Consider the following 27,933-nt stretch of genomic DNA (forward strand, 5'->3'; position numbering starts at 1 on the left):
GACAGAGGCCGAGATGGAGCGGAGCTGTCCGGAACATCCGGCTGTAGCTTCTCAACATAAACAGCAATGGCGGAGGCAGCTGTAGCGTCTACGGCGACTTCACCAGTAACAGGAGGTTGGACCAAACACGTAACGTGCAGGTAAGACAAGACTAACGGGGACTGAAATCTTGAAAAAGGTTTTATCCTTCATGGTTTGACATTAGAACAGCATTGATACGATGGCTGGCGAACGACTGACAACAGCGTCTTCGGAGGCTTCGCTCAGCTGTTAGCTAGCTAACAGTTAGCTGTAACGTTACTAACGTTAGACTACTCTGTTGTTATGTTCGCTGTGTTACGGTCACAGAGCAGCCTAGTGTGGTGGGTTAGCCGCCAGAGTGCTAGCTACGTTTTCAACGAGGAACTCGGTTTAGATTAATGTCATGCTATAACACTTAATGTTATGCTACGCAAACTATTGTAAAACAACTAAGTGATACAGTCCTCAAACGCTAGTGTTCAAATGCATTTAATACACTTTCACTTCGTAACTAACGTTAAGCAGCGTTAAAACAGCGAATTGTGCTGGTTGGTGAGTTCAGTCATGGCACTTGTTAAATGCCTCAAACAGACTCCATCAGCTAACGTTATGAAGATTAGATTGATGTCTTTACCAACCTTAAACTGAAATACTACCACTCTGAAAATAATTTGTTTTTTTGTTCAAGCTCTGGTGTGATGAGAGATCTTTGTTTTTATTTTTCATTTGCAGATATTTCATGCATGGTCTTTGCAAAGAAGGAGACAACTGTCGATACTCCCATGATCTGACCAACAGCAAACCTGCAGCCATGATTTGCAAGTTCTTTCAGATGGGAAACTGTGTGTTTGGGGACCGGTGCAGGTAAAGACACCACTGAAATCGTCCATTTTAGCCAGTCAAAATGTGGATGTAAATAAAAAGGCTTGAATGTTTGAACTGAACTGACATGTTCACAGTCAGCTGCCACAGTCTGTAAAAGTGGTCCCAGTTGTCAGTTGAGGGCCATTATAACTCCTTTCTAAAACTGGCCGTGCTCTTATCCAAATGACAGCACAGCAGCTTTGCGGGTTGGGCTTCTCAGAAGTGTTACTGCCTGCTCCTCAAGTGGATCTGACACCTGAAACTGCTGCTTCGTAATGTCAACATGTTGTTCTGTGTCTGTGGCTGCTGCATATGGGCCCAATGAATTAGAGGCACTTGTCTGTGGCATTACAGCATTGCTCTGCTGAATGAAATTGTCTGTTCTAAATTATATTTTTGAAGGTTTGTCTTGAGTGTTTGTGGAATTAGTGTATGCTCAGCAGCTTCCTTCAGGCTGTCTCCCCACAGGTCTTTGCTTAGATGAAAATGACAGCAATTCTAGTAGCTGATTGAACATGAGAGTAGTCGTATGGGCCAAGTTGCTGTTGTGTTTTCTCCAAATCCTGCCTATAACATATACATGAATGTGGTGTGTGTCTGAATGTGATGAATGGAAACGTTTGGCTGCAGCAATTATTTTCATTATAGATAAATCCACAATTGTTTTCATCAGCAATTTTTATTATTACAATTTGTTATTTAAGGTGTCAGACAATGGCATTACAATTATACCATACCAATTATTAGAACATATAACATCCAAGTTAAAATATTTGAGCATCTTGGTATTTCTGACTTGTGGTGTGTTCAGACCAAACGTAAAGCCAATCTTCGCCTTGTGGTTCTTGTCCAAGTTTGACACCCAGGACCATTTGTTTTTTACTCGGCCCAAACAGTCACAATTAGGGCTGGGCGATAAAACGATAGCGATATGTCTCGCGATAGACACGTCATCATTATCAATAAAAAATGCGTTCGATAAAACATTTGATAATTTTTTTTCTTCGTCGGAAGAAACCTGAAGTTGTGAAGTGAGGTTGGTTGCATGAACAAAGGCACTCGCTCTCAGGTAACCGGGCAATGGAGGGAGTAATCGCTAATCAGTGAGAGAGACACGCTAACACGCCAATCATGTTACAGTATCAAGTTCGGCTTCACCATCTCGTTGTTTGTGTTTGATGCTCTGCGAGGAGTGAGATGAGAAATAGAAAGTGAGCGCTGCAGCGAGCGAAGAAATTGTCGATAAAACAGGGAAAGTCAGCTCGCCAGTATGAAGTTTTTTGTATTTTATAAGTCGGACCGTAGTCGGACCAATGTGGTCTGTAACTTATGCAAGACCAACGTCCGCCAACCGCAGCACCACCGTACGAGCAGCAGACCACCATGCAGAGGTATCTGCTTCAGTGCCTGATGACAAATCATCTAAAAGGCACGAAGACGTAACGGAGGCAGCGGCATATCATATAGCTAAAGACATGCTTCACTGAGCACTGAGGAAAAGCCAGGTTATAAACATCTCTTACACATGCTTTTTTTTTTTTTTAAACACACTTGCAATAAAAATATAATTGAATAGTTCATGTATGTTTAGAGTAAGAAGAGTGACTGAAGTTGTTCATATGTCTAGGCTGGTTTTATAGTTCAGTCAGTGTTACTGTGCTGTCTATCATGTTTGTTTGTATGTTACAGATGTCAAGTCTACCTCAGTTTCTGCTATGTTTCCAAAACACTGCACATATCTGAAAACATTTTATTCAGCAGAGGGTGAATCAGCTTGTGAACTTCCTGCACTAAACCTGCAGAAAAAAAGTTCTCAGGTTTCTCTCTGTTTACATTTTTACACTTTGATTTACATACATTATACGACTGTTTTCCATGGTTGTGTTGACATTTCCTTTCTGCCTTGATAGCTGAGGGGATTATAATCAGAGGAAGGTCAAATTTAAAATAAAAATGTTTAAATTGAATGTATTTTTCTCCCGGTCCTTATTTTAAATAGGTCCTAAAAAATATCAATAATTATTGATATCGACCAATATAAAACACTTATATCGCAATAGAGTTTTCAGCCATATTGCCCAGCCCTAGTCACAATACCTATACATTAGTCATTAGCTCGCAAGCGTCAGCAGGTGTGGAGTGTGTGTGTGTCTGTGCATGTGTGTGGTACTCAGTGTAGCCTCTGACTGAACTCTGCTTACCAGAGACCCGGTTCTTTCTGTTTCTCTGCAGTCCCTCTTCTTTTCTCCTCTCCTGTCTGTACCTCCATGAAGTAAAGTACACCCCCCTCTAGCCAGCAGTTAACATGGACAGAGAGACTAATTACAAACACCCAACTGTCGAGGTCAGCGCATAGGCAGCTTGCTGCTGCTGCAGAGAGGTTGAGAAGTGAGGGCGAATAGAAATCCACTTTTTTAATCCCAGAAATGTGTAAACTCTGAGCTCTCCTCCTGCTGGTAAATGGCTTCAGATCAGAGGAGAATCCAGTGTGACTCCAGGTGTTTATGTCTCCAGAAGCTCCAAATCTGCCAGCGGCTCTCCCCTCCAGAGCTCCCTGGCACAGCAGCTGTCGTTCGGCGATTAATCCGCTCCACCTGGTCCTCCCCAAACAGAGCTTTCTGCAAAGCCCTGTGACACACGCAAATGTTTTGCTCAATTTGAATATTTTCAATGTGCGAATGATGTGAATTTTGAGTATTCATGTTTCTGATTTCATTCCTGTTGTCATTCCTGTTGTCCAAATTCACATCTTTGCCATGACTTTGCCACGTGAAGAATTCACTTTGCGTTTGGACTGAACACACAATAACCGTCTAAAAGCCAAAGATGTTCAGTTTACTGTCATAGAAGATGAAGAAAACTGGCAGATATTCACATTTAACATTGGAACCAATGAATTTCTGATTAAAAGATTGTTGTCTGTCTAATCAGTTATCAAAATGATTGCCTATTGCCTATTGCCTGTTGATCGACCAACTGATCATGGACTAATCATTTCGGCTGTATATTATTTACCGCAAACCCTTCTGAAAGCATGTTGTAGTATTATATTTCTGGCTTGGGTTTTCATTCCATTCATTTCCCTTTTTTATGAAGATTAAGTTGTAGAAACTTCAGACTTGGTTAACTATGAATATCTTCTACCCCACTGATAAAAACATTATTCTAACTTAACGTTTTAATAAATAGCTTAATGTTTTCAAATGACAGAATATTCAGTTACATCAACCTCTCAATTGTTAAAGATTACACAGTACATTCTCAACACATATTTTCTAGTTTAATTGGTCTTGTCCAACAGCGTATGAAGATAGATTCTCTCTGATTAACACGTTCACTCGGGCATCAGCATTATTTCAACGCTGTTTTAGAATACACCATATTTCAATTAATTTCTGTCTGATTGTCATCAAGCAAGCTTTTTATTTCGACAGCTTATGCCTCAGCTTTCTATTCATTTAACTGCATTGTAACGATCATTTGGCTAAAACTTTATTTGGGTGATGGATCTCGTCTCAATGAACTCTTTTTTTGAAATTGTCAGTTATATTATCGTTACATATTTGCAGACTGATTTGAAAAGTCTCAACTGCATTGTCACGTAGCAAAGTCAAAGCAGACACAGTGTTAATTGATGATGATTAATTGTCAAACAGAAGTGACTTTTATCTAATCAAGCCCTAAAACACGAATCTAAAACACTGCAGCATGCTTTGAATATGGGACAGCATTTTGGGACAGCATTTTGTATTCAGAGTACATGGGCTCAAACGTGCAGTGATATGGTCCTTTTGAGAAGCAGATTAGGCTCCCAGTCTGTTGTCAAGCTTGAGTGTACTCAGACAGCCGCAGCCAGTCAGTGCAGACGCTGTCTGCTTCCATGTCTGGCTTCAGGAACATCCCCATAGTTACCAAGGCACTCAGAGGACCACCCCAACAGCAGCAGAACACATTAGTAGTTACACACATACTTCATCCTTATTCTCGAGTAGTCAGCCTATTGCCTGTAGGAAGCCTTGAGTGTATAGCACCAAGCTGTTGTTGTTGTCTGGAGTCACATTCCTCCATCCTTGTGATGGAGCTGCAGTAAGGAGGATGTCCTCATTATTTCTGTGACCCCGTGGGGCTGTGCACCCTGTATTAAGAGTCCAGAGAAAGGCTCTTGCTGTGGGGGTTTATTATGGTTGAATTCCCTGGGCTCTGCCTATTGTGACGAGCTCTGTCTCGCTCTCTCACTCTGTGTCTGTCTTGCTCCCTCCCTCTCTCTTCTGCAGCCTCCAGGGCCAGACAGAGTGCACTGCAGCCTGCATGGCAATTGCATAATGCTCTCTGTTCCCATCCTGCTCTCTTTCTCTGAGCTGCCCCCCCCCCCCCATGCTGTTGCTGTGTTCTCTATGTTCCCTCTGCTACAACACCCTCCTCTCATTTTATTTATGCATAACTCCCTCCCCACTCATCCAGTGCTCCAGTGGCTTTCTGGGAACAGACTGGTTAAGGACATGATCTGATGGAGCTCATCATTATTGAGGAGGCTAGAGGAGGGCTAGCTTAGGTCTTCCCTTTTTGTATGGCTGTGTACACAGGCTAACGTGACCTGTTAATCGTGCTGTACTGTAGCTATGGAATTGAATTGTTATCTATCTGAGGCTAGGACTGGGTATCATTATCATTTTATTGATAGCAATATTCATACTGGTAAAAAGGGTTTAGCTGTTTGTTTATCATTACTTTTTTCTGAGTTACTATAGACTTCAGACTTAATTTAATTACTGTTGCCTTGACTTGACGAGGTTAAGACACTCACATTTTTAGTTTGGCAAATCCCATCAACATTGGAACAAACACACTGCACTGCTTCAGATTTATGGAATGCTGTATTTGTTATTGTTTCATGAGGTCGCTGATGTTATTGCATTTCCACGCAACTACTTTTTAACATATTTTGCATTTAGCTGCATTTTAATTAAATTTAGGAAAATGAGTCTACGCTTTGAGCATTTGCCCTGTCGGGTGGGAGATATGATCTAGCATTTCTCTCATGGGTCATGGTATCATATCACAGTATTACAAAAATAAAAGGGATACTCCACTCTAACCCGTTTTCAAAAATAACATCGTGCGCAAAACATTGATTTCAATAATGTTTTTTTACATGAACCCGGATAAACACGCATCATAACTATGCCAAACCTATGGGCGCAAGGTTGCTCACATGACGTTAAGTATTCAGTCGCATGTTGTGACGTTTCGGAACCTAAAACGCTGTTTAACCCTGTTTACACGCCGACAAATAACTGGTGTTTTCAGAAATCTCCACTTTGGCCAGAGTTTTTAAAAAAAAGTTTTCTGTGAAAAAACAAAACAAAACTCCGTTTGCGTGTAAACGAGAGGCCAAACCTCATGAAAAGATATGTGTTTTCCGTAAGTGTTAATGGGGTCTTAATATAAAGAAGTTTTTCTGCCAGACTCCGGAGCCAAAAAAAATGACAGGTGCAGGTGAGACGGAAGAAAGGGGGGCAGATTGCAGTGGAGAGGGGGGCTGCTCGAGGACCATTACTGCCGCTGACACCTGTCCGACGGGTGACCCCGCTCTCACTGCAGGCCACTATCCGATGTGTGACCGCGGGCCCAGTCCGACTGGTAACCAGTCAAAAAAAAATAAAAAAATACAGCTAAACACAGAACATCTGGCTGGGATCCTGAATGGCTTAATAACCATAAATACAGCCCTTGGTTGTACCACACTCCCCATGGTAAAATTCCAATTTGTTGTTCAGCTTATATTTTTGTTCTGATCGAGCTTCTTTTTTTTGGTAAGCAATAATGATGAAAATAACACAGACAATAGGCTAGTTTTCCACTAGAACCTCTAAGGGGTTCAGCCATTGTCAAATGAATGTAACTCTGTTATAATAAAACGAAAAAAAAACTTCAATGTTTAATGTTTGTTAAATGTATGAATCATTTATAACTGATAGAATCCCAGTTATGTGTAGGAAATTCCCCTACCACAAAGCCTTGGTGAAGTTCTTCTCTAAACCGAGAAAAATCAAGTGCAGCACAGAACAATGCATATTATCTATCTATCTATCTATCTATCTATCTATCTATCTATCTATCTATCTATCTATCTATCTATCTATCTATCTATCTATCTATCTATCACTTGAAATATATAGTCTTTTATAGTGTTATAGTAATAGTATTCTAGTTTTTATTATTACATATTATATTTGTGTATTAAAAGTAGATCAGAAAGCGGTATGCTGAAGCATTCAAGAGTGGCACAAATCCTAAATAATCAGGATGTCCTGCAGGAGCTTACGTCATAAGCAAAAACCAGGAGATTTAGCTGTCTTTCTTGAGACTTGTACAACCATTTATATGAAGAATATGCAGTATAATGCTGACAATCCTTTAGTAAAGCGCTCACACACTCTTATACACTTATTTTTTTGTTACTGTGCCTGGTTCAAAGTTTATGTTTACCATATTTCCTCAAAAAGTGACCAGTGCCTTTTTTCTTTCTTCACCTCAGTTGCTGAAGGTAATAGGCCTTTGTTTGAAGCAGGCCTTTATCAGAGGCAGGCTTTTATTTCTTCTATTTCTTTTATTTTTTTTATTATTTATTTAAGTCCCTCCCTTTGATAAATATAATTGGTCATGTTTTCAGACAAAGCCTCCTTCTGATCCGCTCCTGTTTGGACTAATAAAGCTACTGCATTACACTGTTGATACGAACTCAATGCTTCATTTATCTGTTTTAAATTAAAAGCCTCTAGCATTTCAGTAAACACAAACCCTTGTTTTCTTAACAAGGCTTTTATTGTGAAACATGCAGTTATATGTTGTAGAAAATTCATTGACATGCAAGAATTCGCATGGCACTTGAGATGTGGCTACTGCCATCTTGTGGCACTTATACGTTACTACAAAATACAGTTTGGCTCAGACATAAACACACACCCGCAGTGACTGAAATCAGACATGAACACTTTAGATGAGTAATCCAGAAGAACAAGGTGTTCAAAACAGCATGATTATATTGTTGAATTTATGAAAGTAAAGCAATGAAAGTGAACATTATGCTTAGTTTGCATGTGCATAATATGACAGCCAGCAGGAGTTTATTCACCCTTGTTTTTTCCCCTGGCCTCTATTAGAGATCCGGCTCCTCTTTGCTCATGTTGACATTATTTAAGGCCCAGTTTTTTTTGACTGCCATTTTGTATTTGAGGAAATACAGTACTCACTCTTATTCTTTGATCTTTCCGCAAAATTTGGACTGCTATCCTTTTGAACAGTTTCGCCTGTCAGTGTCTACTGCTTCCAGTACTACTGGTAGAACTAGAGCTGCCAATATTGTATTAATTCTGCTGCTGCTACCAGTACTTTTCTAGTACAACACCAGTACTATTACTTCCATCCATATTGCTTCAAATAGTCAAGTCCTGAAAACATTTGAAGCCTTTCTAATTTATTCATTTTTAACTTTTGACAGTGAAGCATGCACACACAAATAACTTTCATTTAACCATTTTTCCACTGATCATATAGCAACTATTAGCAGGATCTTGTAATTTTGCAGTCCCAAAATAGATGCTGTAAATTAATATCATGCCTTTGTCTGGATTTGTCCAATTGCATTCAACCATTTTGACATTGTCTCGTTTTGAATTCATCCAGATGGAACTGCTGAGGGTGAGGATGCACTTTCTGTCTCATAAGTGATGCAGTTGTTGATTGGACAGTCACACAAGCACCTACTTCTTGCAGAGAGAGAAACTTGTAAGATTGCTGTCCACTTTGACCACACGCGTGGGACGAATGCCAAACCACACGATTTGTTATCCACTTGTTGGTGCATGCACACACACTATGACATTTCCAACTGCACATTGTGTGAGTTGTTGCGAATTTAAGGCGAATATGGCAACAGCAATCAGACCCCCAGCTGACTACAAAAAACATCCACAAACTGTGATACTTGCTAAAGGGGGTGTTACTAAGTGTTGGCCATGCAGGGTGCCCAAACTTTTACCTCAGGCCCTTTTTTGTTATTTTCAAAACTGTGAAATATGGAAATAAAAAAGAAGTCTTATTATTACAGAAATGTGTCATCTTTAACTTGATACCTTTCATCTTTTACTTGCTTAGCTATTCACAGTAACACAAATTTTGAACAGGGGTGACCAAACATTTACATGCCACTGTACATATTTAATAACCACAGAATGCAAATATACAACACAATTTTTATTGTGTATTATATAAATAACAATCATTGAATAATTCATAAAACGGGAGGAGGGATACAACAAGTGATAACTGCCATGTCACACCAAAATGCTACCACTAAACTATGAAATCCCCTTCACACAATTAAAGACAAGGCTAGGCTCCTAGCTACAAGCACACCACTTGAACATGACACTGTCTACTGGAGACACTGCAGTTGAATACTTACATATCTATCAAACCACACAGTGCACACAAATTCATATCACCACTCAAGGAAAACTATTTAGCTATCCTGCATAGGACTGCGGTGTATTCTCCGAGCTACTCTCCCTCTCCACACTACTTAACACTCCCAAAATAACACTACACATGTGGCAAGTATGTGGCTGGGTCTACGTATGTCATGGAATGGCTTTTCTGGACGGTGTTGACAGAAGCTGGCTAGATTGGGGTTAAGGTCTTTGCTCAAGGGTACCTCAGTGGTGGTAATGACAGGGGCTGCTCTCGCACTGTCACACCCAGATTTATCCTGCTGTCTTGGGGTTTGAATTTGCAACCTTCTGATCACAAGCTTGCTTTTCTCTGTTAGACTGCTGCTTCCTTGTTTGCTAGGTATTTAATTTCCTTGCTCTCTCTGTTCCATCCATACAGTTACTTTTTGAAAATGTATTTTAGCATGAGGAATATGAATATTCAGATGTAAAATGCATACATATACCATGTTAGATTATATTAATATCATCCACTGATAGCATACATGTTACTTTGACATTTTTGTTTGGTAATGTCTTATCCTCAACATGGAACACCATGGCCCATAGCCTGTTTTCATCCCATGAATGTGTTAAAGTCCCAGAAAACTTTCTCTCAATTAGTAAAAACATGAGATATTAATCCTAAATACAGCCTCTAGACTAGCTCTGCATTGTCATTTACACATTATAATATTATGATTTTCCCCCGATGAAGCCTTTATCTTTCAGGCCAGGGCCATTCAAAACAATGCATGTGATCACAGCAGTTTGCAGGAATCAGTTTTTTTCTGTTGAAACATCACACTGTATTCCTAATGTTTTGACCATGGCATTTGAAGGATACTGCATCTGTCTCAATCAAGTTTTCTCTGAGGTAGCAAAACTTAGACTGTCATCTGTAAACCTCTGCACAACCCTGCAGGGGAAATGCCAGTTTACATTCCAGTTACATGCTTATTATTTACAGGGGAAGAAAGAACCAAAATATCTGTTTCAACTGGAAGCACTAGAATGAAGAGTTGAAGACGTGTCCAAGGTCCTGTCTTTGACAGAGGCTTTATCAAAAAAAAAAAAAAAAAAAAAAAAAAAAGAGAGAACAACAACATTTCTGTTGGTCTGCACAAACTGAGCATACTGAAGATCAAGCTCAGTATCTTAGAGTTCTTTTTGTCCTCTGGATCCATAGACTTCAGTCTCTCTGCACTACAAAAGGACATGGTCATTGCACAGTGCAGTGGCTGGTGTTTGTCTATGTGTTTAATAAATTTACACTGAGGACTTACAATTTGAATCCATTTTTACTAAGATATGTAAATATGAATGAGCCTCAATCAGTCATTCTCCCATAACAATCAAGAAGCTGTGGTTATTACAGTTTCAGTGTTTCCCCTACCATTGTACAGGCCTGGTGGGCCGCCAGGCCAAAAAAAAAAAAAATCAATATGCCAAAAATAAGCCATCTATCCATTCATTCATAAATCAATAATTTTAAAATTTTAAAATCTACATTTAGAAGTGCCTCTATGCAGCGCAACGTGTGTCAACCTGCTTCGTTGCCTAGTAACGATGCGAGTACCGCTGCTGAGAGCGCCAACTATGGCACAGCCAAAGAAAAGAAAAAATATTGCGGGCGACAGACAACTTAATATAGAGAAGTTTTTCTGCCAGACTCCGGAGCCAAGAAAAATAGATGAAGGGAGACTAACAGAGGCAACTCTAAAAAAGATGTTGAATTAAATATATAAATAATTGTATTGATTGCATATTGCCAGCCAAATACTATACTGAACATGTTCTGTTAAGATTTGATTAATTACAGTTTTGATGATAGTATAATTTGATTTGCTTTTTGCTATGGCATCCATGGTGCCAAAAAAATGTTAGCCTCGCCAGCAGCGTTGTTAAAGGTGAGGGGAGGAGCTGCTGTGATTGGTGAAGATTTGACTCAGCTGTGTCAAACCCATTCCATGCCTTCTCCCCTCCCTCCTTCCGAGTTGCGCCGCTGGGTGGGACTGAGATGAGAAGGGGGAGGAGATGCGCCAGCGGCGCAGTGCACGAAAATACCAAAGTCTGTGCCACCACGCCCCATCTGCGAAACGGACCTGACTTTGCGCCGCAGCGGAGTCGAAAATAGAGCCCAGAGACTCAAGAAAGATGTCCCTATTTATGCTTTTATAAGAAGAGACGCTGTCCCTGTGTCATTATTGCTGACTGACCTCTCAGTCTGACATGTAACTAGGGTTAGGGTAGCTACCCTCTGGGAAAAGCATCCAGGTCAGTTGAACTCAGACTTGAATTGTTTACAATTTCATATGATTACCAAATAACCTATTGACATTGCAGCAACATGAAATGAAAACTGCAGTGTTTCCCCTAGAATTTTTTTCAGGCCCGATGGCACCCACCGAAAAATCCCAGAAAACAAACGAGACATGTGGGATGGTGTATTGGCCCAGTTGGATCAAGTCAGGTGGCACAGCAAGCAGCCTGCAATTCTGCAATTCTGCAATTATTATATTTGCATTCAAATTTTTGTTCACCCAGACTATATTAAAGATCACAAGGAGAGGGTGACTTGATAAGGTGCATTTATTGCATACAAATGGAACATGTTTGATTACACATTGGCACTTCAACCACACAGTGTGCATTGTTGTGTGTTGCACTTGATTTTTCTCGGTTTAGAGAAGAACTTCACCAAGGCTTTGTGGTAGGGGAATTTCCTACACATAATTGGGATTCTATCAGTTATAAATGATTCAAACATTTGACAAACATTAAACATGGAAGTTTTTTTTTTTCGTTTTATTATAACAGAGTTACATTCTACGTATCATCTGACCTTCGGCAGTATGTCTTGGACACTCGGGTAAAGAGAGGGGCTGAGCTGTCAACTGATCACCACCTGGTGGCGAGTTGGATTCGCTGGCAGGGGAAGAAGCAGGACAGACTTGGCAGACCCAAACGTACCGTGAGGGTCTGTTGGGAACGTCTGGCGGAACCCGCTGTCAGGGAAGTTTTCAACTCCCACCTCCAGGAGAGCATCAACCAGATCCCGAGGGAGGTTGGAGACATTGATTCCGAATGGACCATGTTCTCCACTTCCATTGTTGATGCAGCCGTCCGTAGCTGTGGCCGTAAAGTCGGCGGTGCCTGTCGTGGCGGCAACCCCCGAACCTGGTGGTGGACACCGGAAGTAAGGGATGCCGTCAAGCTGAAGAAGGAGTCCTATCAGGCCTGGTTGGCTCATAGGACTCCTGAGGCAGCTGATGGGTACCGGCAGGCCAAGTGTGCGGCAGCTCGGGCGGTTGTAAAAGCAAAAACTCGGGTCTGGGAGGAGTTCGGGGAGGCCATGGAGGAGGACTACCGGTCGGCCTCGAGGAAATTCTGGCAAACCGTTCGGCGCCTCAGGAGGGGGAAGCAGCTTTCTGTCAACACTGTTTACAGTGGAGGTGGGGAGCTGTTGACCTCGACTGGGGATATTGTTGGGCAGTGGAAGGAATACTTCGAGGATCTCCTCAATCCCTCTGTCATGTCTTCCGTAGAGGAAGCAGAGACTGGGGACTTGGAGGTCGATTCATTCATCACCGGGGCTGAAGTCACTGAGGCAGTTCGCAAGCTCCTCGGTGGCAAAGCGCCGGGGGTGGATGAGATCCGCCCTGAGTACCTCAAGTCTCTGGATGTTGTAGGACTGTCTTGGTTGACACGCCTCTGCAGCATCGCGTGGCAGACGGGGACAGTGCCTCTGGACTGGCAGACTGGGGTGGTGGTCCCTCTTTTTAAAAAGGGGGACCGGAGGGTGTGTTCCAACTATCGGGGGATCACACTCCTCAGCCTCCCTGGTAAAGTCTATTCCAGGGTACTGGAGAGGAGAATCCGGCTGATAGTCGAACCCCGGATTCAAGAGGAACAATGCGGTTTTCGTCCTGGCCGTGGAACACTGGACCAGCTCTATACCCTCCACAGGGTGCTTGAGGGTTCATGGGAGTTTGCCCAACCAGTCCACATGTGCTTCGTGGACTTGGAGAAGGCATTCGACCGTGTCCCTCGCGTCATTCTGTGGGAGGTGCTCCAGGAGTATGGGGTTGGAGGCCCTCTGTTGAGGGCTGTACAGTCCCTGTACAACCGGAGCAGGAGCTTGGTCCGCATTGCCGGCAGTAAGTCGGACCTGTTCCCGGTGCATGTTGGACTCCGGCAGGGCTGCCCTTTGTCACCGGTTCTGTTCATCATTTTTATGGACAGGATTTCTAGGCGCAGCCAGGGGCCGGAGGGGGTTCGGTTCGGGGGCCAGCAGATTTCGTCTCTGCTTTTCGCAGATGATGTTGTCTTGTTGGCTACCTCGAGCCAGGACCTTCAGCATGCGCTGGGGCGGTTCGCAGCCGAGTGTGAAGCAGCTGGGATGAGAGTCAGCACCTCCAAGTCCGAGGCCATGGTTCTCAACCGGAAAAAGGTGGCTTGCTCCCTTCAGGTTGGGGGAGAGTTCCTGCCTCAAGTGGAGGAGTTTAAGTATCTTGGGATCCTGTTCACGAGTGAGGGAAGGATGGAACGTGAGATTGACAGGCGGATCGGTGCAGCGGCTGCAGTAATGCAGTCACTGTATCGTCTGTCGTGGTAAAGAAGGAGCTGAGCCGAAAGGCGAAGCTCTCGATTTACCGGTCAATCTACGTTCCTACCCTCACCTATGGTCATGAACTTTGGGTCATGATCGAAAGAACGAGGTCCCGGATACAAGCGGCTGAAATGAGTTTCCTCCGCAGGGTGGCGGGGCGCTCCCTTAGAGATAGGGTGAGGAGCTCTGTCACCCGGGAGGAGCTCAGAGTAGAGTCGCTGCTCCTCCGCATCGAGAGGACTCAGCTGAGGTGGCTCGGGCATCTCTATCGGATGCCCCCTGGACGCCTCCCTAGGGAGGTGTTCCAGGCATGTCCCACCGGGGAAGACCCAGGACACGCTGGGGTGACTATGTCACTCGGCTGGCCTGGGAACGCCTCGGGATCCCCCCGGAAGAGCTGGAGGAAGTGTCCGGGGAGAGGGAAGTCTGGGCGTCCCTGCTCAGACTGCTCCCCCCGCAACCCGGCCCCGGATAAGCGGAAGACAATGGATGGAAGGATGGAGTTACATTCATTTGACAATGCCTGGGGAAAAATGACCCCTTAGTGGTTCTAGTGGAAAACTAGCCTATTGTCTGTTATTTTCATCATTATTGCTTACCAAAAAAAAGAAGAAGCTTGATCAGAACAAAAATATAAGCTAAACAACATATTGGAAACTTACCATGGGGAGTGTGGTACAACCAAGGGCTATATTTATGGTTATTAAGCCATTCAGGATCCCAGCCAGATGTTCTGTGTTTAGCTGTTTTGTTTTTTGTTTTTTTTTTTTTGACTGGGTTACCAGTCGGACCGGGCCCGCGGTCACACGTAGGTTAGCGGCCGGCAGTCGGAGCGGGGTCACCCGTCGGACAGGTGTCAGCAGCAGTAATGGTCCTCGAGCAGCCCCCCTCTCCACTGCAATCTGCCCCCCTTTCTTCCGTCTCACCTGCACTTGTCTTTTTTTTTTTTTAGAGTTGCCTCTGTTACTCTCCCTTCATCTATTTCCCTTGGCTCCGGAGTCTGGCAGAAAAAAATTCTTTATATTAAGACCCCGTTTACACTTAGGGAAAACGCATATGTTTTCATGCGGTTTGGCCTCTCGTTTACACGCAAACAGTTTTTTTTTTTTTTTTTTTTCACAGAAAACTTTTTTTAAAAACTCTGGCCAAAGTGGAGATTTCTGAAAACGCCGGTGATTTGTCCGCATGTAAGCAGGGTTAAATGGCATTTTAAGTTCCGAAACGTCACAACATGCGACCGAATACTTAACGTCATGTGAGCGACCTCGCGCCCATAGGTTTGGCATAGTTATGATGCGTGTTTATCCGGGTTCATGTATAAAAAAAATAAATAAATAAAAATTGTTTTTTAAAAAAGCATTTTTGAAAACAATGTTGTGCGCACGATGTTATTTTTGAAAACGGAGGGTCTAAAATATTTGTTTTCCAAAATACCTTGCTACGTGTAAACGTGGGGGTAAGTTGTCTGTGGCCTGCGATATTTTTTCTTTTCTTCGGTGGCGCCATAGTTGGCTAGCTACAAACCTTAAACATCCCATAAAATATGCCGGTGCTCTCAGCACCGGTACTCGCATCGTTACTAGGCAACGAAGCAGGTTGACTCCCGTTGCGCTGGACAGAGGCGCTCCTAAATGTAAATGATTATTGATTTATGAATGAGTGGATAGGTGGCTTATTTTTGGCATATTGATTTTTCTTTTTTGGCCTGGGGGGGTCTCCTTGGCCTGTACAATGGTAGGGAAAACACTGTATATGAACCCACACCCTATCAGATTCAGTCCAGAAGGGATTCCATGATGCACTAACATGTCGTGGTAGATGGTCTTGTTCATTATACTGTCGATTTTCACTAATTTGCCCACGCTGTTTCCACAAATGGAACCCCATACCATAATGGAATCTCTACCGTGTTTCACTGTGGGTGCAGTGCATCTGGCATCAAAACGTTCTCCAGGTTTTCTGCGGACTTAAACACAACAATGCTGACCGAGTTCAAACTTGGACTCGTCCGTCCAGAGTACATTCTTCCAGTCATCAACAGTCCAGTGTTCGTGCTCCCTGGCAAATCTGAGGCGTTTCTGGATGTTTGCAGGCCTCAATAATGGCTTCTTGGCAGATATTCTTCCCTTTAAGCCTTGTTTCGTCAGTTGTCTGCTTATGGTCATTCTGGAGACTTTCTCAGACTTTGATCTAGAAGCATTCATTTCTGCCTGAAGATCAGCAGTGGTCTTCCTTCTGTCTCTAGTACTTAAAATCTTGAGGTGTCTGACATCTGCTTCAGTTAACTTTCATTTCCTGCCTCTTCCTTGGTGCATTTTGTAAGTACAAGTCTCAGCAATTGACTCCAAAGCATACTTGACCACACTGTGAGAACACTTTATATCTTTCCCTATTTGCCTCAGAGACCATCCAGCATCATGAAGTGCTTTAATGCGGACTCTTTCATTTTCAGTGAGCCCTCCACGTTTTACCATTTTGAAGTGGAATGAGGAATTTCAAACTGAATTCACCTTTTTATACCCAAATTTGAGCCAGCCCACTGTGCTTCTCTGAGAAGTCAGAAATTAATCAAGCATAGCAAATTCAACCACTAAAACTATTTTTTCTGTTCAGGAATGCAAGTAAATAACTATAATTTGACTTATTAATCAAGAAATAATAATGTGCTTTGCTATTTTTTCAGTGTTTTTTATTAATCAGTAAATTTGAAAATTCATGGATAACAATAATAATTATATTTTAGCATTAAAAATATAATTTCGGTTAAAGAGCTTCTACATATTGGTGTATTAACCATTACAGAAACATAAAAAATGATTTTGGCAATTACCAATGGTGTTAATTTAGGACAGCTGTGGCATAAACATCACTTTGGGTGGTGGTCTAATAAATTTGTTAACCGCTGTACTTGACTCTACATCTGTACTGAGTTTCATACCCCACATCTGTTATGGGATCACTGAAAGGGTACAACAGATTCAGATGTTTTTCAGAGCAAAGCATAATTTTGTCAGAGAATGTCACATGATTTTGTCTGTTACTGTCAGTGAAGCCTCAGGGGACAGCTCCAAAACACTTTTGACGGAGAACTATAATGATTCCTTCAGCAAATGCTAAGCATATGGTGTTCTGTTTGTCAACAGGATCTAACTGTTTCTAGCCATGAGTGAATGCTGGAAGCTTTAATTCAGCTTGGTAAGAATGGATGGAATTGCTGACATTGAAACCTCTCTCTGCCAAAACCAGGTCCTCTGGTAGCAAATAAGATAAAAAGAAATGCTTTGATCTGTGATGAACTTCTCACTTGTGTGGCCTTCCCATCCATTGGAAGTGAAACAAATGGAACCTCGTGGGCAAATGGCAATTTAGTATTTCATGGTATGGTGTGTCGTGTACATTGAATACAATTGACCACTGTCTAATCAATTTCTTAATTTCTCTCTAAATATTTCAAAACAGGTAATAATGCAGACACTCTTTTCAGAGTTACTGTTCCTAAATGCATATTGAAGAGATTTTCTGAATGCAACATATAACTAGACTTGGCACTAGTTTACAATACATTGCACTAATGCAGTGTTAGAAAAGCTTTGAAACAATGGTTGAATCAATGCCAAAATAATAAGCCAAAACAATCAAAAGATATATTAGTTCTAAGCTTAATTAAAGCTAGCATGAACTACCAATATAATCTTAGGCCAGGTTTGGGTTTGAGATGGGGAGCTACATAATGAATACTGCCCCACAAAATCCACAGCATAATGCACAGGTCATACTGGCCTTTTAGTAAAATGAAATTGTCAGAAACCATAATGAAACCATGTTAAATAAATAACATGTTAATGTTTGGAAGTGCATTCTTTTCTTAACATAGCCTGATATGAAGTGGTCACTACACAAGTGGAATCTGTTGCTTTGGTTCTTCCATTGCTCATTTTCCTTCTGTTTGCTAGTTTATTACAGTAATCCATTTATGTGTTCTTTCAGGATCTTTCAGAATCCGATATAATGCTCTTCCTTGTTCCTGATTGGTCTGTAATCCTGGCACACAACAGCTGTCCACCATGTTCACTCTTTATAAATACAGCAGGAGAAGAGACTAGCTGTTAGCCTAGCAATGCTTCCGCATGACTGCCAGTATGGCTGCGTTCTCATTTCCAACTGTTGAATGCGGAGATTGTGTGACATTGACTAGTGGAGCTCAGTTAATGTACTGCTGGAGTGGTAGTTTCTGTCCGGAACCCTTTTAATTAGGACTTTAGTGTCACTTGTCACTGCTCTTACTGTTTGAGGTTGTACCATCTTATGACTGTGTTCTTGGATTGTTGATCAACTTTGGTTTGTACCTCAGATCGGTCCTTTCTTGCATTAGTAATTGGTCCTGGTCCTATGTGCTTACTCAGATTCGAACACTGTAAACCACCAAAGAACGAGGAGCCACCAACCCCCCAGACGCTGCCGCTGCCCTCCGTCTCGCTGGTCGGCCCATCAGACCCAGAACCCAGTGGGTCAACACCTGTCCCAGGGGCGCAGGACTGGGTCAATGCAGCTGAGTTTGTTCCAGGACAGCCATACTGTGGACGGGGTGAGTGACCAGTTTGGTTGGGCAATATGGGCAAATTTCTCTATCATGGTATATGTTGTTGTATATCACAGCAATGTGTGTGTGTGTGTGTGTGTGTGTGTGTGTGTGTGTGTGTGTGTGTGTGTGTGTGTGTGTGTGTGTGTGTGTGTGTTCAATTGAGGAATCGTTTAAAATATTAAAATAAATATATATTGCAATTTCCCCTCGCGGGACGAATAAAGGCATATTGAATTGAATTGAATTGAATTGAATTGAATTGAATTGAATTGAATTGAATTGAATTGAAAATAGCTATACCTTACCATACTTGACCACATTTGATTATTTTCTTCTTTTGTTCAGAACTTCCATACAACAAAAAACACACAAAGTCTCAAAACCGTAAAACTAACTCTGTTTCCAAGCTTTAAGGTTCCAAATGAGAGCAACAGAGGTGCAAGAGAACTGTCATTCTCACATTGTGTTAGAACGTGGTGAATGGTCCTGCTGTCCAAATCATGTGACGACAACTCATCCGTAATGATGACTTTTGTGTTTAACAATACTACATGTTTTTGGACATATCCGCATTGTCAGCAAAAGAGTGGAAAGAAATATACAGACAAGCAGAAAACAGTCTGAAGCAGCTACACTCCGTACAATGTCATCAACATGCCTGCTCACTTGCTGTGTAGCAGGGTAGCAGTGCAAACACTGTGAATGACAGTGTATAAATATGGTTTAAGAGAGGAAATGGAATTTCCAAATCTCTACTGGTGGACACATTTCTACCATTGCTTGGTAGATACCATTGTACCTCCCAGCCCTAGCGACCAGCATTGATTACATCAATAGTGGGTTTAATAGTGTACTGAACATAACCCTAAGTTCAAACTCTTACTAACTTAAAAATGATGACACGTTTGATGTTATCCCATCAGTGCTTGGCAAACATTATGGTGGTGTCTGTCCTCCTGCTGTTGCTTGAGGACAGACACTAATGGAGGTTTGAGTCAACGTGGAGTGAATCAGTTGACTGCTGAAGTTGGGGTTAGGCTTCTTTCCTTGTAACAATTCAAACAGCAATTGCTCAATCCAACCAAGAAAAACATAAAAAAGGACTTGTGAAAATATATGTTCATTATTCTTGGTTAGTTTGTTACATGTCAGTGTGAGCACAAAATGACGAAAAGGAAACAATGTTTTTTTGTTTTTTGTTTTGGTCTGTACCAAGTCGACTGAACAACAGGCATGAATGACACTTTAATGATGCTATTTAGCTTGCATTGTGGTTCAGATTCATCTCGTGTCACTTGGTCTGGAAATGCAGAGCAGCTCAAATTATGATCTGTTAAAGTAAAGGTTGCACTTTGAGGCCTGTCTGAACAGTAAAAATAAGTTGCGTACATAAAGGGTTACGGTGGGGAGGAAAGAGTTTTTGTTTTATTTACCATGGCACAACATGTATGTAATGTAAAAATCCCTCTCTCTGTGTTGCGGTGGATTGGGTGTGTGCAGCTGAGCCAGTGAAGGTGGAGAACTCTGTCCCTCTCATTGAAGAGTTTGAAAGTGATGAAGCACCAGATAACAAAGAACTGAGGAAGCAGCTCTGTCCGTACGCTGCTGTTGGAGAGTGCCGCTATGGAATCAACTGTGCTTATCTCCATGGCGATGTGTGCGACATGTGCGGCCTCCAGGTGCTCCACCCCACCGACAACACCCAGCGCTCTGAGCACACAAAGGTAACAGTTCCAGAAGCAACCTGCTGGGTGTTTTTAATGTATTTATCACTCTGGTTTTGGTGGATCTGTAGAATATCTAGATGCCATAACTACTGTTTCCACCTTAATTAGCACATTAATTGCAGTTTTGAGGCCCACCTAGTGTTAAAAGCAGGTCATTCACCTTTTTACTACAAACAGGAAAAAAGCACTGTATTTGGGGAAAAAAGCTGCAAGGGTCTGCGTTGGTGGTCGGGTGTTGCTTCATTTCCTAGAGCAAATGATGCACAATAGCCACACACTACAAATACTGCATTGAAAACATGGGAAAAAAAATTAAAAAAGGGTCACTTTAGCTCCCTTCAGTGCAAATTAATGGCACATCCACTCGTGACATTTTGAGCGAATGATCTTCTTCAGACAGAAAAAGATGCATTTCATTAGCATTAGCTCGACTTGTCATCAGTGAATGTGCCATTGAATTGCACTGAAGGGAGCATGCTGGAGGTTCCTATTTAGGAGCTTCCCTTTTCAGTTACTAGAGCTGTCATGTTTTCAAAAAATTCAGAACAAACCAGTGAACCAGTGTTTGGCAGAATTAATTTGAACGCAGCTTATGTAGCCTAATTGTTAGGCATGTTGCAGAGTTGATGTTGCTCCCTTCATTTTCAGCGCGCCTGCTGCCTCACTCAGTTAACAGGTGACTTCAGGTTTGCGGTCATTATGTTAGGCAGCACAACAGAGGAAGATATTATCTAATTGTTTTGTACACCACTCTTTGCTAATGAGAAAGAAATAAGAGCTGAAAGATTCAATAACAGATTCATTAGTGTTGGAGTCTATTAAACTCCAACACTACAAATTCATATGTGAGAACTCAGTGACTTGCACAAATACATCTTTAATTTTCACTTGTACTAGTAGCAGTGGACAACACACAGTAGAATAGAGGAATACAGAAAAATAGATTCAGCATTTGATTGGGTTTATTTTAGCCCTGATACTGATCCTCAGGATCGGCTCAGAACATCTCTCGCTTCCACATGTTATTTTCAGTTTGGTAAATTGTTGTCATGATGTTCTGTTCAGCTTGACTCAGTAACCTATTTTACTGGTGGGACAACAGAGAACGCCATCAATCAGAGTGTATATGTGACCACAGTGCATTTTACATCCCCTGTTGCATTTCCAGATATGAATACTGAATGTAGTCAGATTATTACACAACAAATACGTATTTTTCCCCGCATATAAATGGAAGTTATTTTATTAAATGTGTCATCCATATCAGGTACTAGTTTGACATTGGAAGATCGACCATGGAGTCCAGTTTGAGTAGTGTATGCCTCAGTTTGAAGGTCTGTCAAAACACCAAAACACTGCACAGCAGTTTAGAATGCATCATTTTAGAATCATTGTTTTATCTTCCAATCATGAGGTAACCAGTGAAGTAATGTCATTCACGTTATAAGTCATCTACTTTGAATATGGACTTGCACCAATTTGATTGGCCAGTGCAGTGGGTGGCTGGAGGATATTTCATCACAATAGAGCAAAACATCAGCCAGGTTGAACTTTTTTTGCCATCAGAGACCACAACTACTTCAGTGCAGTGGTCTCATTTAAAATGAATGAGCAGACAGCTGTTATCTGAGCACAGAACAAGAAAGCAACACCAGCTAGTCTGTAAGAAATATATTTTAAAAAAATTGTATTCTCTCAGCTGATTTCTTCTGATATTTTGTCTGAAGGTGACCGTTGAATGGAACCCTGGTTAAATGGAGAAAAGGTTGTGGTGCGTTGGTTTAACTGTTCCCTCTCCTAGGCATGCATCGAGGCCCATGAGAAAGACATGGAGATTTCATTTGCCATCCAACGCAGCAAGGACATGATGTGTGGTGTGTGTATGGAAGTGGTGTTTGAGAAGGCCAACCCCAGTGAGCGCCGTTTTGGCATCCTGTCCAACTGCAGCCACTGCTACTGTCTAAAGTGCATTCGCAAATGGAGGAGTGCCAAGCAGTTTGAGAGTAAAATCATCAAGTGAGTCACTTAGACATTGACAACTGGGGGTTTTCTCTAGCATATCTACTTTTGTTATGAGGTCCTTGTGTCCCCAGTGGAATGTAGGTTTGAAGGCTAAATGATAAATCATTTTTTATCTGTATCTCTGGCAGATTTTTCTCTCAAATACGTAGAGCATCAAAACCAATGACCAAAAACGTTCTGTGTAAAAACCAGGTATATAATATACGGTCAGTGTGTGAAGCTTTAACCAGCAACTGTCTGATATGTCTTCTCCATAAACAGAAATCAACAATCAAACTTACCAACTATCAAATTTGCCAATCTTCTGTGAGAAACCCAATTAAAATCCATGAATGGACAATTCAGTTCAATACTACGATCTGTAGTGGTTCCAAAAGTAAACTTTGTTACAACAGCTGTCATGAGCTGATGATATTTCAGTTTTATCTATCTTAAATCTACAGGCCTTACAATAAAAACCTTTATGGCCTTCTGAATTAGTTTAGATTTTGTTTTCATTTGTATTCAGTCATCTAAACTGTCTGGGCAGGAAATTACTGGATGGACTTAGTCATTTCTCATGTGTGCGGGAGGACAGACTGCTGCTGCTTGTCTCCCTGATTTGAAAATGAAGACAAGTGAAATACGTCCAGGAATCCCAGTGTGACAGAAATAAGGTCACAGACAGTGCTGCGTGCAAGATAAGCAAATACGTAATGTGAGATATATAAGAGAGGAAGGTTCAGTGAGTCAAGAGGAGAGGTCTCTTCTCTTCTAAATCACTTCATGGCTGAATAAGTGAGTTAATTTTCATGTCAGTTTTTTCAGTCTGCTTTAAATACTTCCAATTCCAAAGCAGCCTGCAGTTCTTAGCAAGAACTTTCTGTTTCAACTTGCTCTTCAGCTCTTTTTCGTGGGCTCAAACAAGGATCGTAGGGTTGACAAATGATGTTCAGATATAATTTTACATCTGTGGCGGTATACCAGCCTTTGTCAAGCTGTGAAAAACCAACAGTTTGGGAATGTCTAGAGCTGTAGGAAAACCAAAGAAGAAATCTTTAAGAAACAAAACACAGCGGCTTTTGTGTTTCAAGTACTGAAATAAACAGAAAACTCAAGTTAAATGTGCACATTTACGTTAGAAGTCCAACGTTTGTTTTCTTTCTTTCTGAGGTCTTCTTATAGACATACTCCCAGATTTTTTCACATCCACAAATCATTCTACACGTGGACAAAATGTCAGAGGTGTCCCCACACTAAAGCATTGGCTTTGGAATCATTTCACAAGCTCCAAATCTTAGTGACCCTTGTTTAGCACATACATTTCCACTACATGATAATTTCTGAGAATGCTGTCCAGTTAAGAAAACGTGCACTTGCTTTGCAAAGCAGCAGTGTACTGGACATAGATTTTGGTTAACAGGTTGTGTTCTTATTGAAATACCATGTTCAGGATGGCATGCTGGCCCAAGCCCAGTGACACACACTCATGTTTAACAGTACTTTCACCGCCTACAATGTTGTAGGATTCTTTCCACCACTTGTTTTTTTTTTCTTTCTTGCAGATCTTGCCCAGAGTGTCGAATCACATCCAACTTTGTCATCCCAAGCGAGTACTGGGTGGAAGATAAGGACGACAAGCAGAAACTTATCCAGAAATACAAGGACGGCATGGGGTACACAGAGCATTTCCCGCACTGAGGCACCACAGAGGATACACATCCAGACACTTACTACACAATCCTAAAACAATACAAAACAGCGGTCTAACAGCTGCACTGAGGCCAGATTTCTACCAAATGCTTTATATCTACTGTGGGACACAACAAATCAGACGAACAGGGACACAATCCGTGAGATTTTTCTGCACCTTTTCCACTGAGCCTCAACTTTTTTCTTATAAATGCATTTAATGAGGCTTCTTTTCAGTCCAGTCTTCTAAAGCTGGTTTAATGAACAGATCAGTATCAGCAATTAAAAATCCATTTTTTTCCCTGCAGGATGGAGCAGACAGATTTTCAATAGAAGCTACTGCGGGTAGATGTGATCAGAATCACAGCGAGTGGAATTGTGAATCTGCATGAGTAGAGTAGGTGGTAATGGTGGGAAACTGTGCAGGGAGCAGGCAGACGCAAGCCTGAAAGAACAGTCCAGTGCAGACCTTAATGTGGAAACAGCTCTTCATTTAGTTTAATGAACTGCTCCACTGAGAAAACATCAGTCACCCAAAGATCGATTCATGTTGCCTGATGCCTCTGGTCTGTTTTTTTTTTCTTCTGAATCACTGAGATAATCTAAGTTGCCGTGTGTACTCTCTGCTTTCCCTTTTGTCTTCTTCAGGAGTAAACCGTGTCGATATTTTGACGAGGGTCGTGGAACGTGCCCTTTCGGCTCAAATTGCTTCTACAAGCATGCCTTTCCTGATGGACGGCTGGAGGAGGCTCAGCCCCAGCGGAGACAGACTGGATCCAACAGCAGGAACCGGGTAAGAGCTCACACTCGCTCCCAGAATGTTGTCATTTCACCAGAAAGTACTCCTAAAAGTACTGTACATTCGATTGTCACAGATTGTATTATCATGATAGCCAAAGTGTTCTTGGTGCCAGTACATGTCACCAGTGTCAAAGCCACTACTCTGCTTTTACTCTAATAATAACGACAGTAACAACACCACCTTGACTGTAGCAGCCTCTGCTGGATGTTGTTAAAAGTGTAATAACACGATATGTGGCCAGTAAAATAGAAACACCTACATCCTGAACACACTGCCTTGTTATTAAGGTTCAGCATTCGCCCAGTGTGTTAAGTGACTGCATGATGGGGCCGTCTTAATGAATTTCCTGAGTGAAATGAGGTTGAGGACATCTATAGGCTGAAGCATGTGAAGATTTGTAATTGTAACCACGGAGCATCTCTCCCGCTGGGCTGCTGACAGCGCTGTCAGCTGAGGAGTCGATCAAAATGGACAGCAGTAGAGGAGGCTGCACCAGGGCAGAGAGCGTTGGAACAGCCAGCAGACTGGAATTGCACGGCCCTCCATTACGAATGCTTCAACACTGATGTTGGATATCTGTGTGATATTGAAGCAAATGGCGAGATTGGGTATCTGTGACAGTGGATCTTACATGTACCCCACACATTACAAAGGCTGGGTGAGCCTGGCTGCTGTGTCACATGAAACTGTTCTCCTGAGAATACATTCTTGTTTGAAGATAACACTCTTTACCTTTTCCCTCCAGAACTCAAGGCGAACACCGCTGTGGGACATCTTTGACGAGCGGGAAAGCACTGACTCCTTTGACAACGAAGACGAGGAGATGGTGACGTTTGAGCTGAGCGAGATGCTCCTCATGCTGCTCGCCGCAGGAACCGACGATGAGGTGACAGATTCAGAGGATGAATGGGACTTGTTTCACGAGGAGCTGGACGATTTCTATGAGATTTACCTATAGCAGCCCCACCCACTAACACCCCCCAACCTGTATACTACACACTAGAATGGACTGTCTTGTGCGAGTGATGGACAGTAGCTTTTTCCCCACCCCCCTGTATTGTGGCAGTGCCTTTAAGCAGGCCATTAATAAATGAACTTATAAAAGATTTAAAAAAAAGAAAAAAAAAAACAAGAAGTCAGTGCACTCGTGCTAAACATTTTCTAGACATCTATCCTCGTGGGTCTATCTTGTGCGGTTCATGTTAAGAGGTAAAATAATAAAATGACAAAAAGAACTCAATATAAGATTTAACAAAAATTCTAACTTTCTTCAAGTATTGCTAATAAACATTGTCAAGTTTATTTGTGGGTGTGGGTTTGACTTGTTTATCATCTACCCAGGTGTAATACATACTTCTCTGAGGATGCACTCGAACTTACTCAGCACCATTTACTGTAATCGTGATGGGCATGTTGTAAGATTTTACCAACGGTTTTTGAAGGCCGGAACTTCTCGTTTTTCTTATTAAAGCTGCTGATAGCCAATATATTGTGCTGATGTTTAATACATTTGCCATAATTGTTTTCATGTTGTACTGAAAGGTATTTCATGTGGCCCCAATAAATCTCACTTTTTTTCAGGGTTATAAAGTCTTTCATGAGGTATTTAGATCGTAATGAAATACAAACTGTCCATCAAAGTCAACACCATGAAACTCTTGCAGGGTTTGGCTGTTTAAAGCAGGGTGACCACCAGCCCTCATCCTTCATCTCGGGCCGTGATACACTGTAATAGGTTCTAGAACAGGCCAAGGGGTAAACATGCCAAGTGGCCAAGGGCGAAGTGGCCCACCCACCTTCCTCTTCAACCCCCTCTCTCTCTCTCACACTCACACACACACACACACACACACACACACACACACACACACACACACACACACACACACACACACACACACACACACACACACACACACACACACACACACACACACACACACACACACACCCCTGTGCACCCCTTGAATTAGTCTGGGAAACATACTGCCTTTGAATGAAGAATGAATTTACTGTGCTGTGAAATGTGACGTGAGGTTTTCCAGATACTTTTGTCTTTCTGTGATCTAACTACCTAGTTTTGCAAAAACAAGTCCACCTGAGTTCAGATGAACTGCTACATCAACCAAATGTATAAAATAAAGATGCACAACTTCATTTTAAATCTGTTCCCTTGCACCGTCCTAAGTCTCAGCATCCAGAAACTCCTGTGGTAACGGCAAGGCCCTCCTCAAAGTCAGGTTAAAGGAGCAGTGTGTACACTTTAGGGGGATCTGATGGCAGAAATGAAATCTAATATTCAGAAATATGTTTTCATTTGTGTGTAGTTACCTGAAACTGAGAATCTTTGTGTTGTCATTAGCTTAGAATGAGCCCTTCATATCTACATAGGGAGCGGGCTCTCTTCCATGGAGCCTGTCAGGTATGTACAGTAGGCCAGAAGCGACAAACCAAACACCGGTTCTGGGGAAGGTTATTCAGTTGGTTGCTGTCTGCAACCTCGCCGCTAGATGCCACTAAGTCCTACACACTGGTCCTTTAAAGAGTCAAACCTGGTGAAAACAAACTCTTCAGCAGACCTGCAGTACAGACTTTTCATTTCCCACGAACCCCCGTGTGAAGTGTAGATTCACTGTTGTATGTTGGCTTCACTGAGTAATGCTTATTAAGCTTTGCTGCTGAGATGCTCGTCCACTGACTCCTGATAGCTGGTCTCAACCTGTTGAACTCCATTGGAATGCATATGTTTATACTGAAATGTGTGTTTTCTATGTTCCACAGCCATCCATCTTAACTTGAAATTAAAGTTTATTATCAATCTCTGTACTGTATGGGGTCCAATTTTTTTTGCTTGTCTGCTTGAATGGCTTGAAACCATTTCGAGTGATAATGTTTTTTTAACGTTTGTTCAGTCATTTGGATCAATCAATAATAGTATACTAGTAAAATGTGTAATATGAAAAGTGTTGCTTGAAGTGAATTATGACGTGCAGTTCCCGTCAGCTTTGTGGAGCATGTTAGCCTTTCAGCTAATTGTTTTGGTTTTAGCATGGGTGCTGTTTTCAAAAACAGCTAAAAGGAGAGAGAATATTGGACTTGCATTCATCAGGTGGACTCAAACATGATTAGGAATGAATGGT

At 42.0% G+C, this 27,933-nt stretch overlaps 1 protein-coding gene across 1 annotated transcript; it reads left to right on the plus strand.

Moving 5' to 3' along the window:
• mkrn1 (makorin, ring finger protein, 1) lies at positions 1 to 27,615 on the plus strand. Its single transcript, XM_070992123.1, has 8 exons — positions 1 to 140; positions 754 to 885; positions 18,393 to 18,574; positions 20,072 to 20,295; positions 22,100 to 22,314; positions 23,865 to 23,975; positions 24,640 to 24,784; positions 25,539 to 27,615. Exons 1-8 carry the CDS (start codon positions 67 to 69, stop codon positions 25,749 to 25,751), a joined length of 1,296 nt encoding a protein of 431 aa, XP_070848224.1. The 5' UTR covers positions 1 to 66; the 3' UTR covers positions 25,752 to 27,615.
• Positions 27,616 to 27,933: the final 318 nt, after the last annotated feature.

Source organism: Chaetodon trifascialis, chromosome 22 (assembly GCF_039877785.1).
Source record: "Chaetodon trifascialis isolate fChaTrf1 chromosome 22, fChaTrf1.hap1, whole genome shotgun sequence".
Lineage (NCBI taxonomy): Eukaryota > Metazoa > Chordata > Actinopteri > Chaetodontiformes > Chaetodontidae > Chaetodon > Chaetodon trifascialis.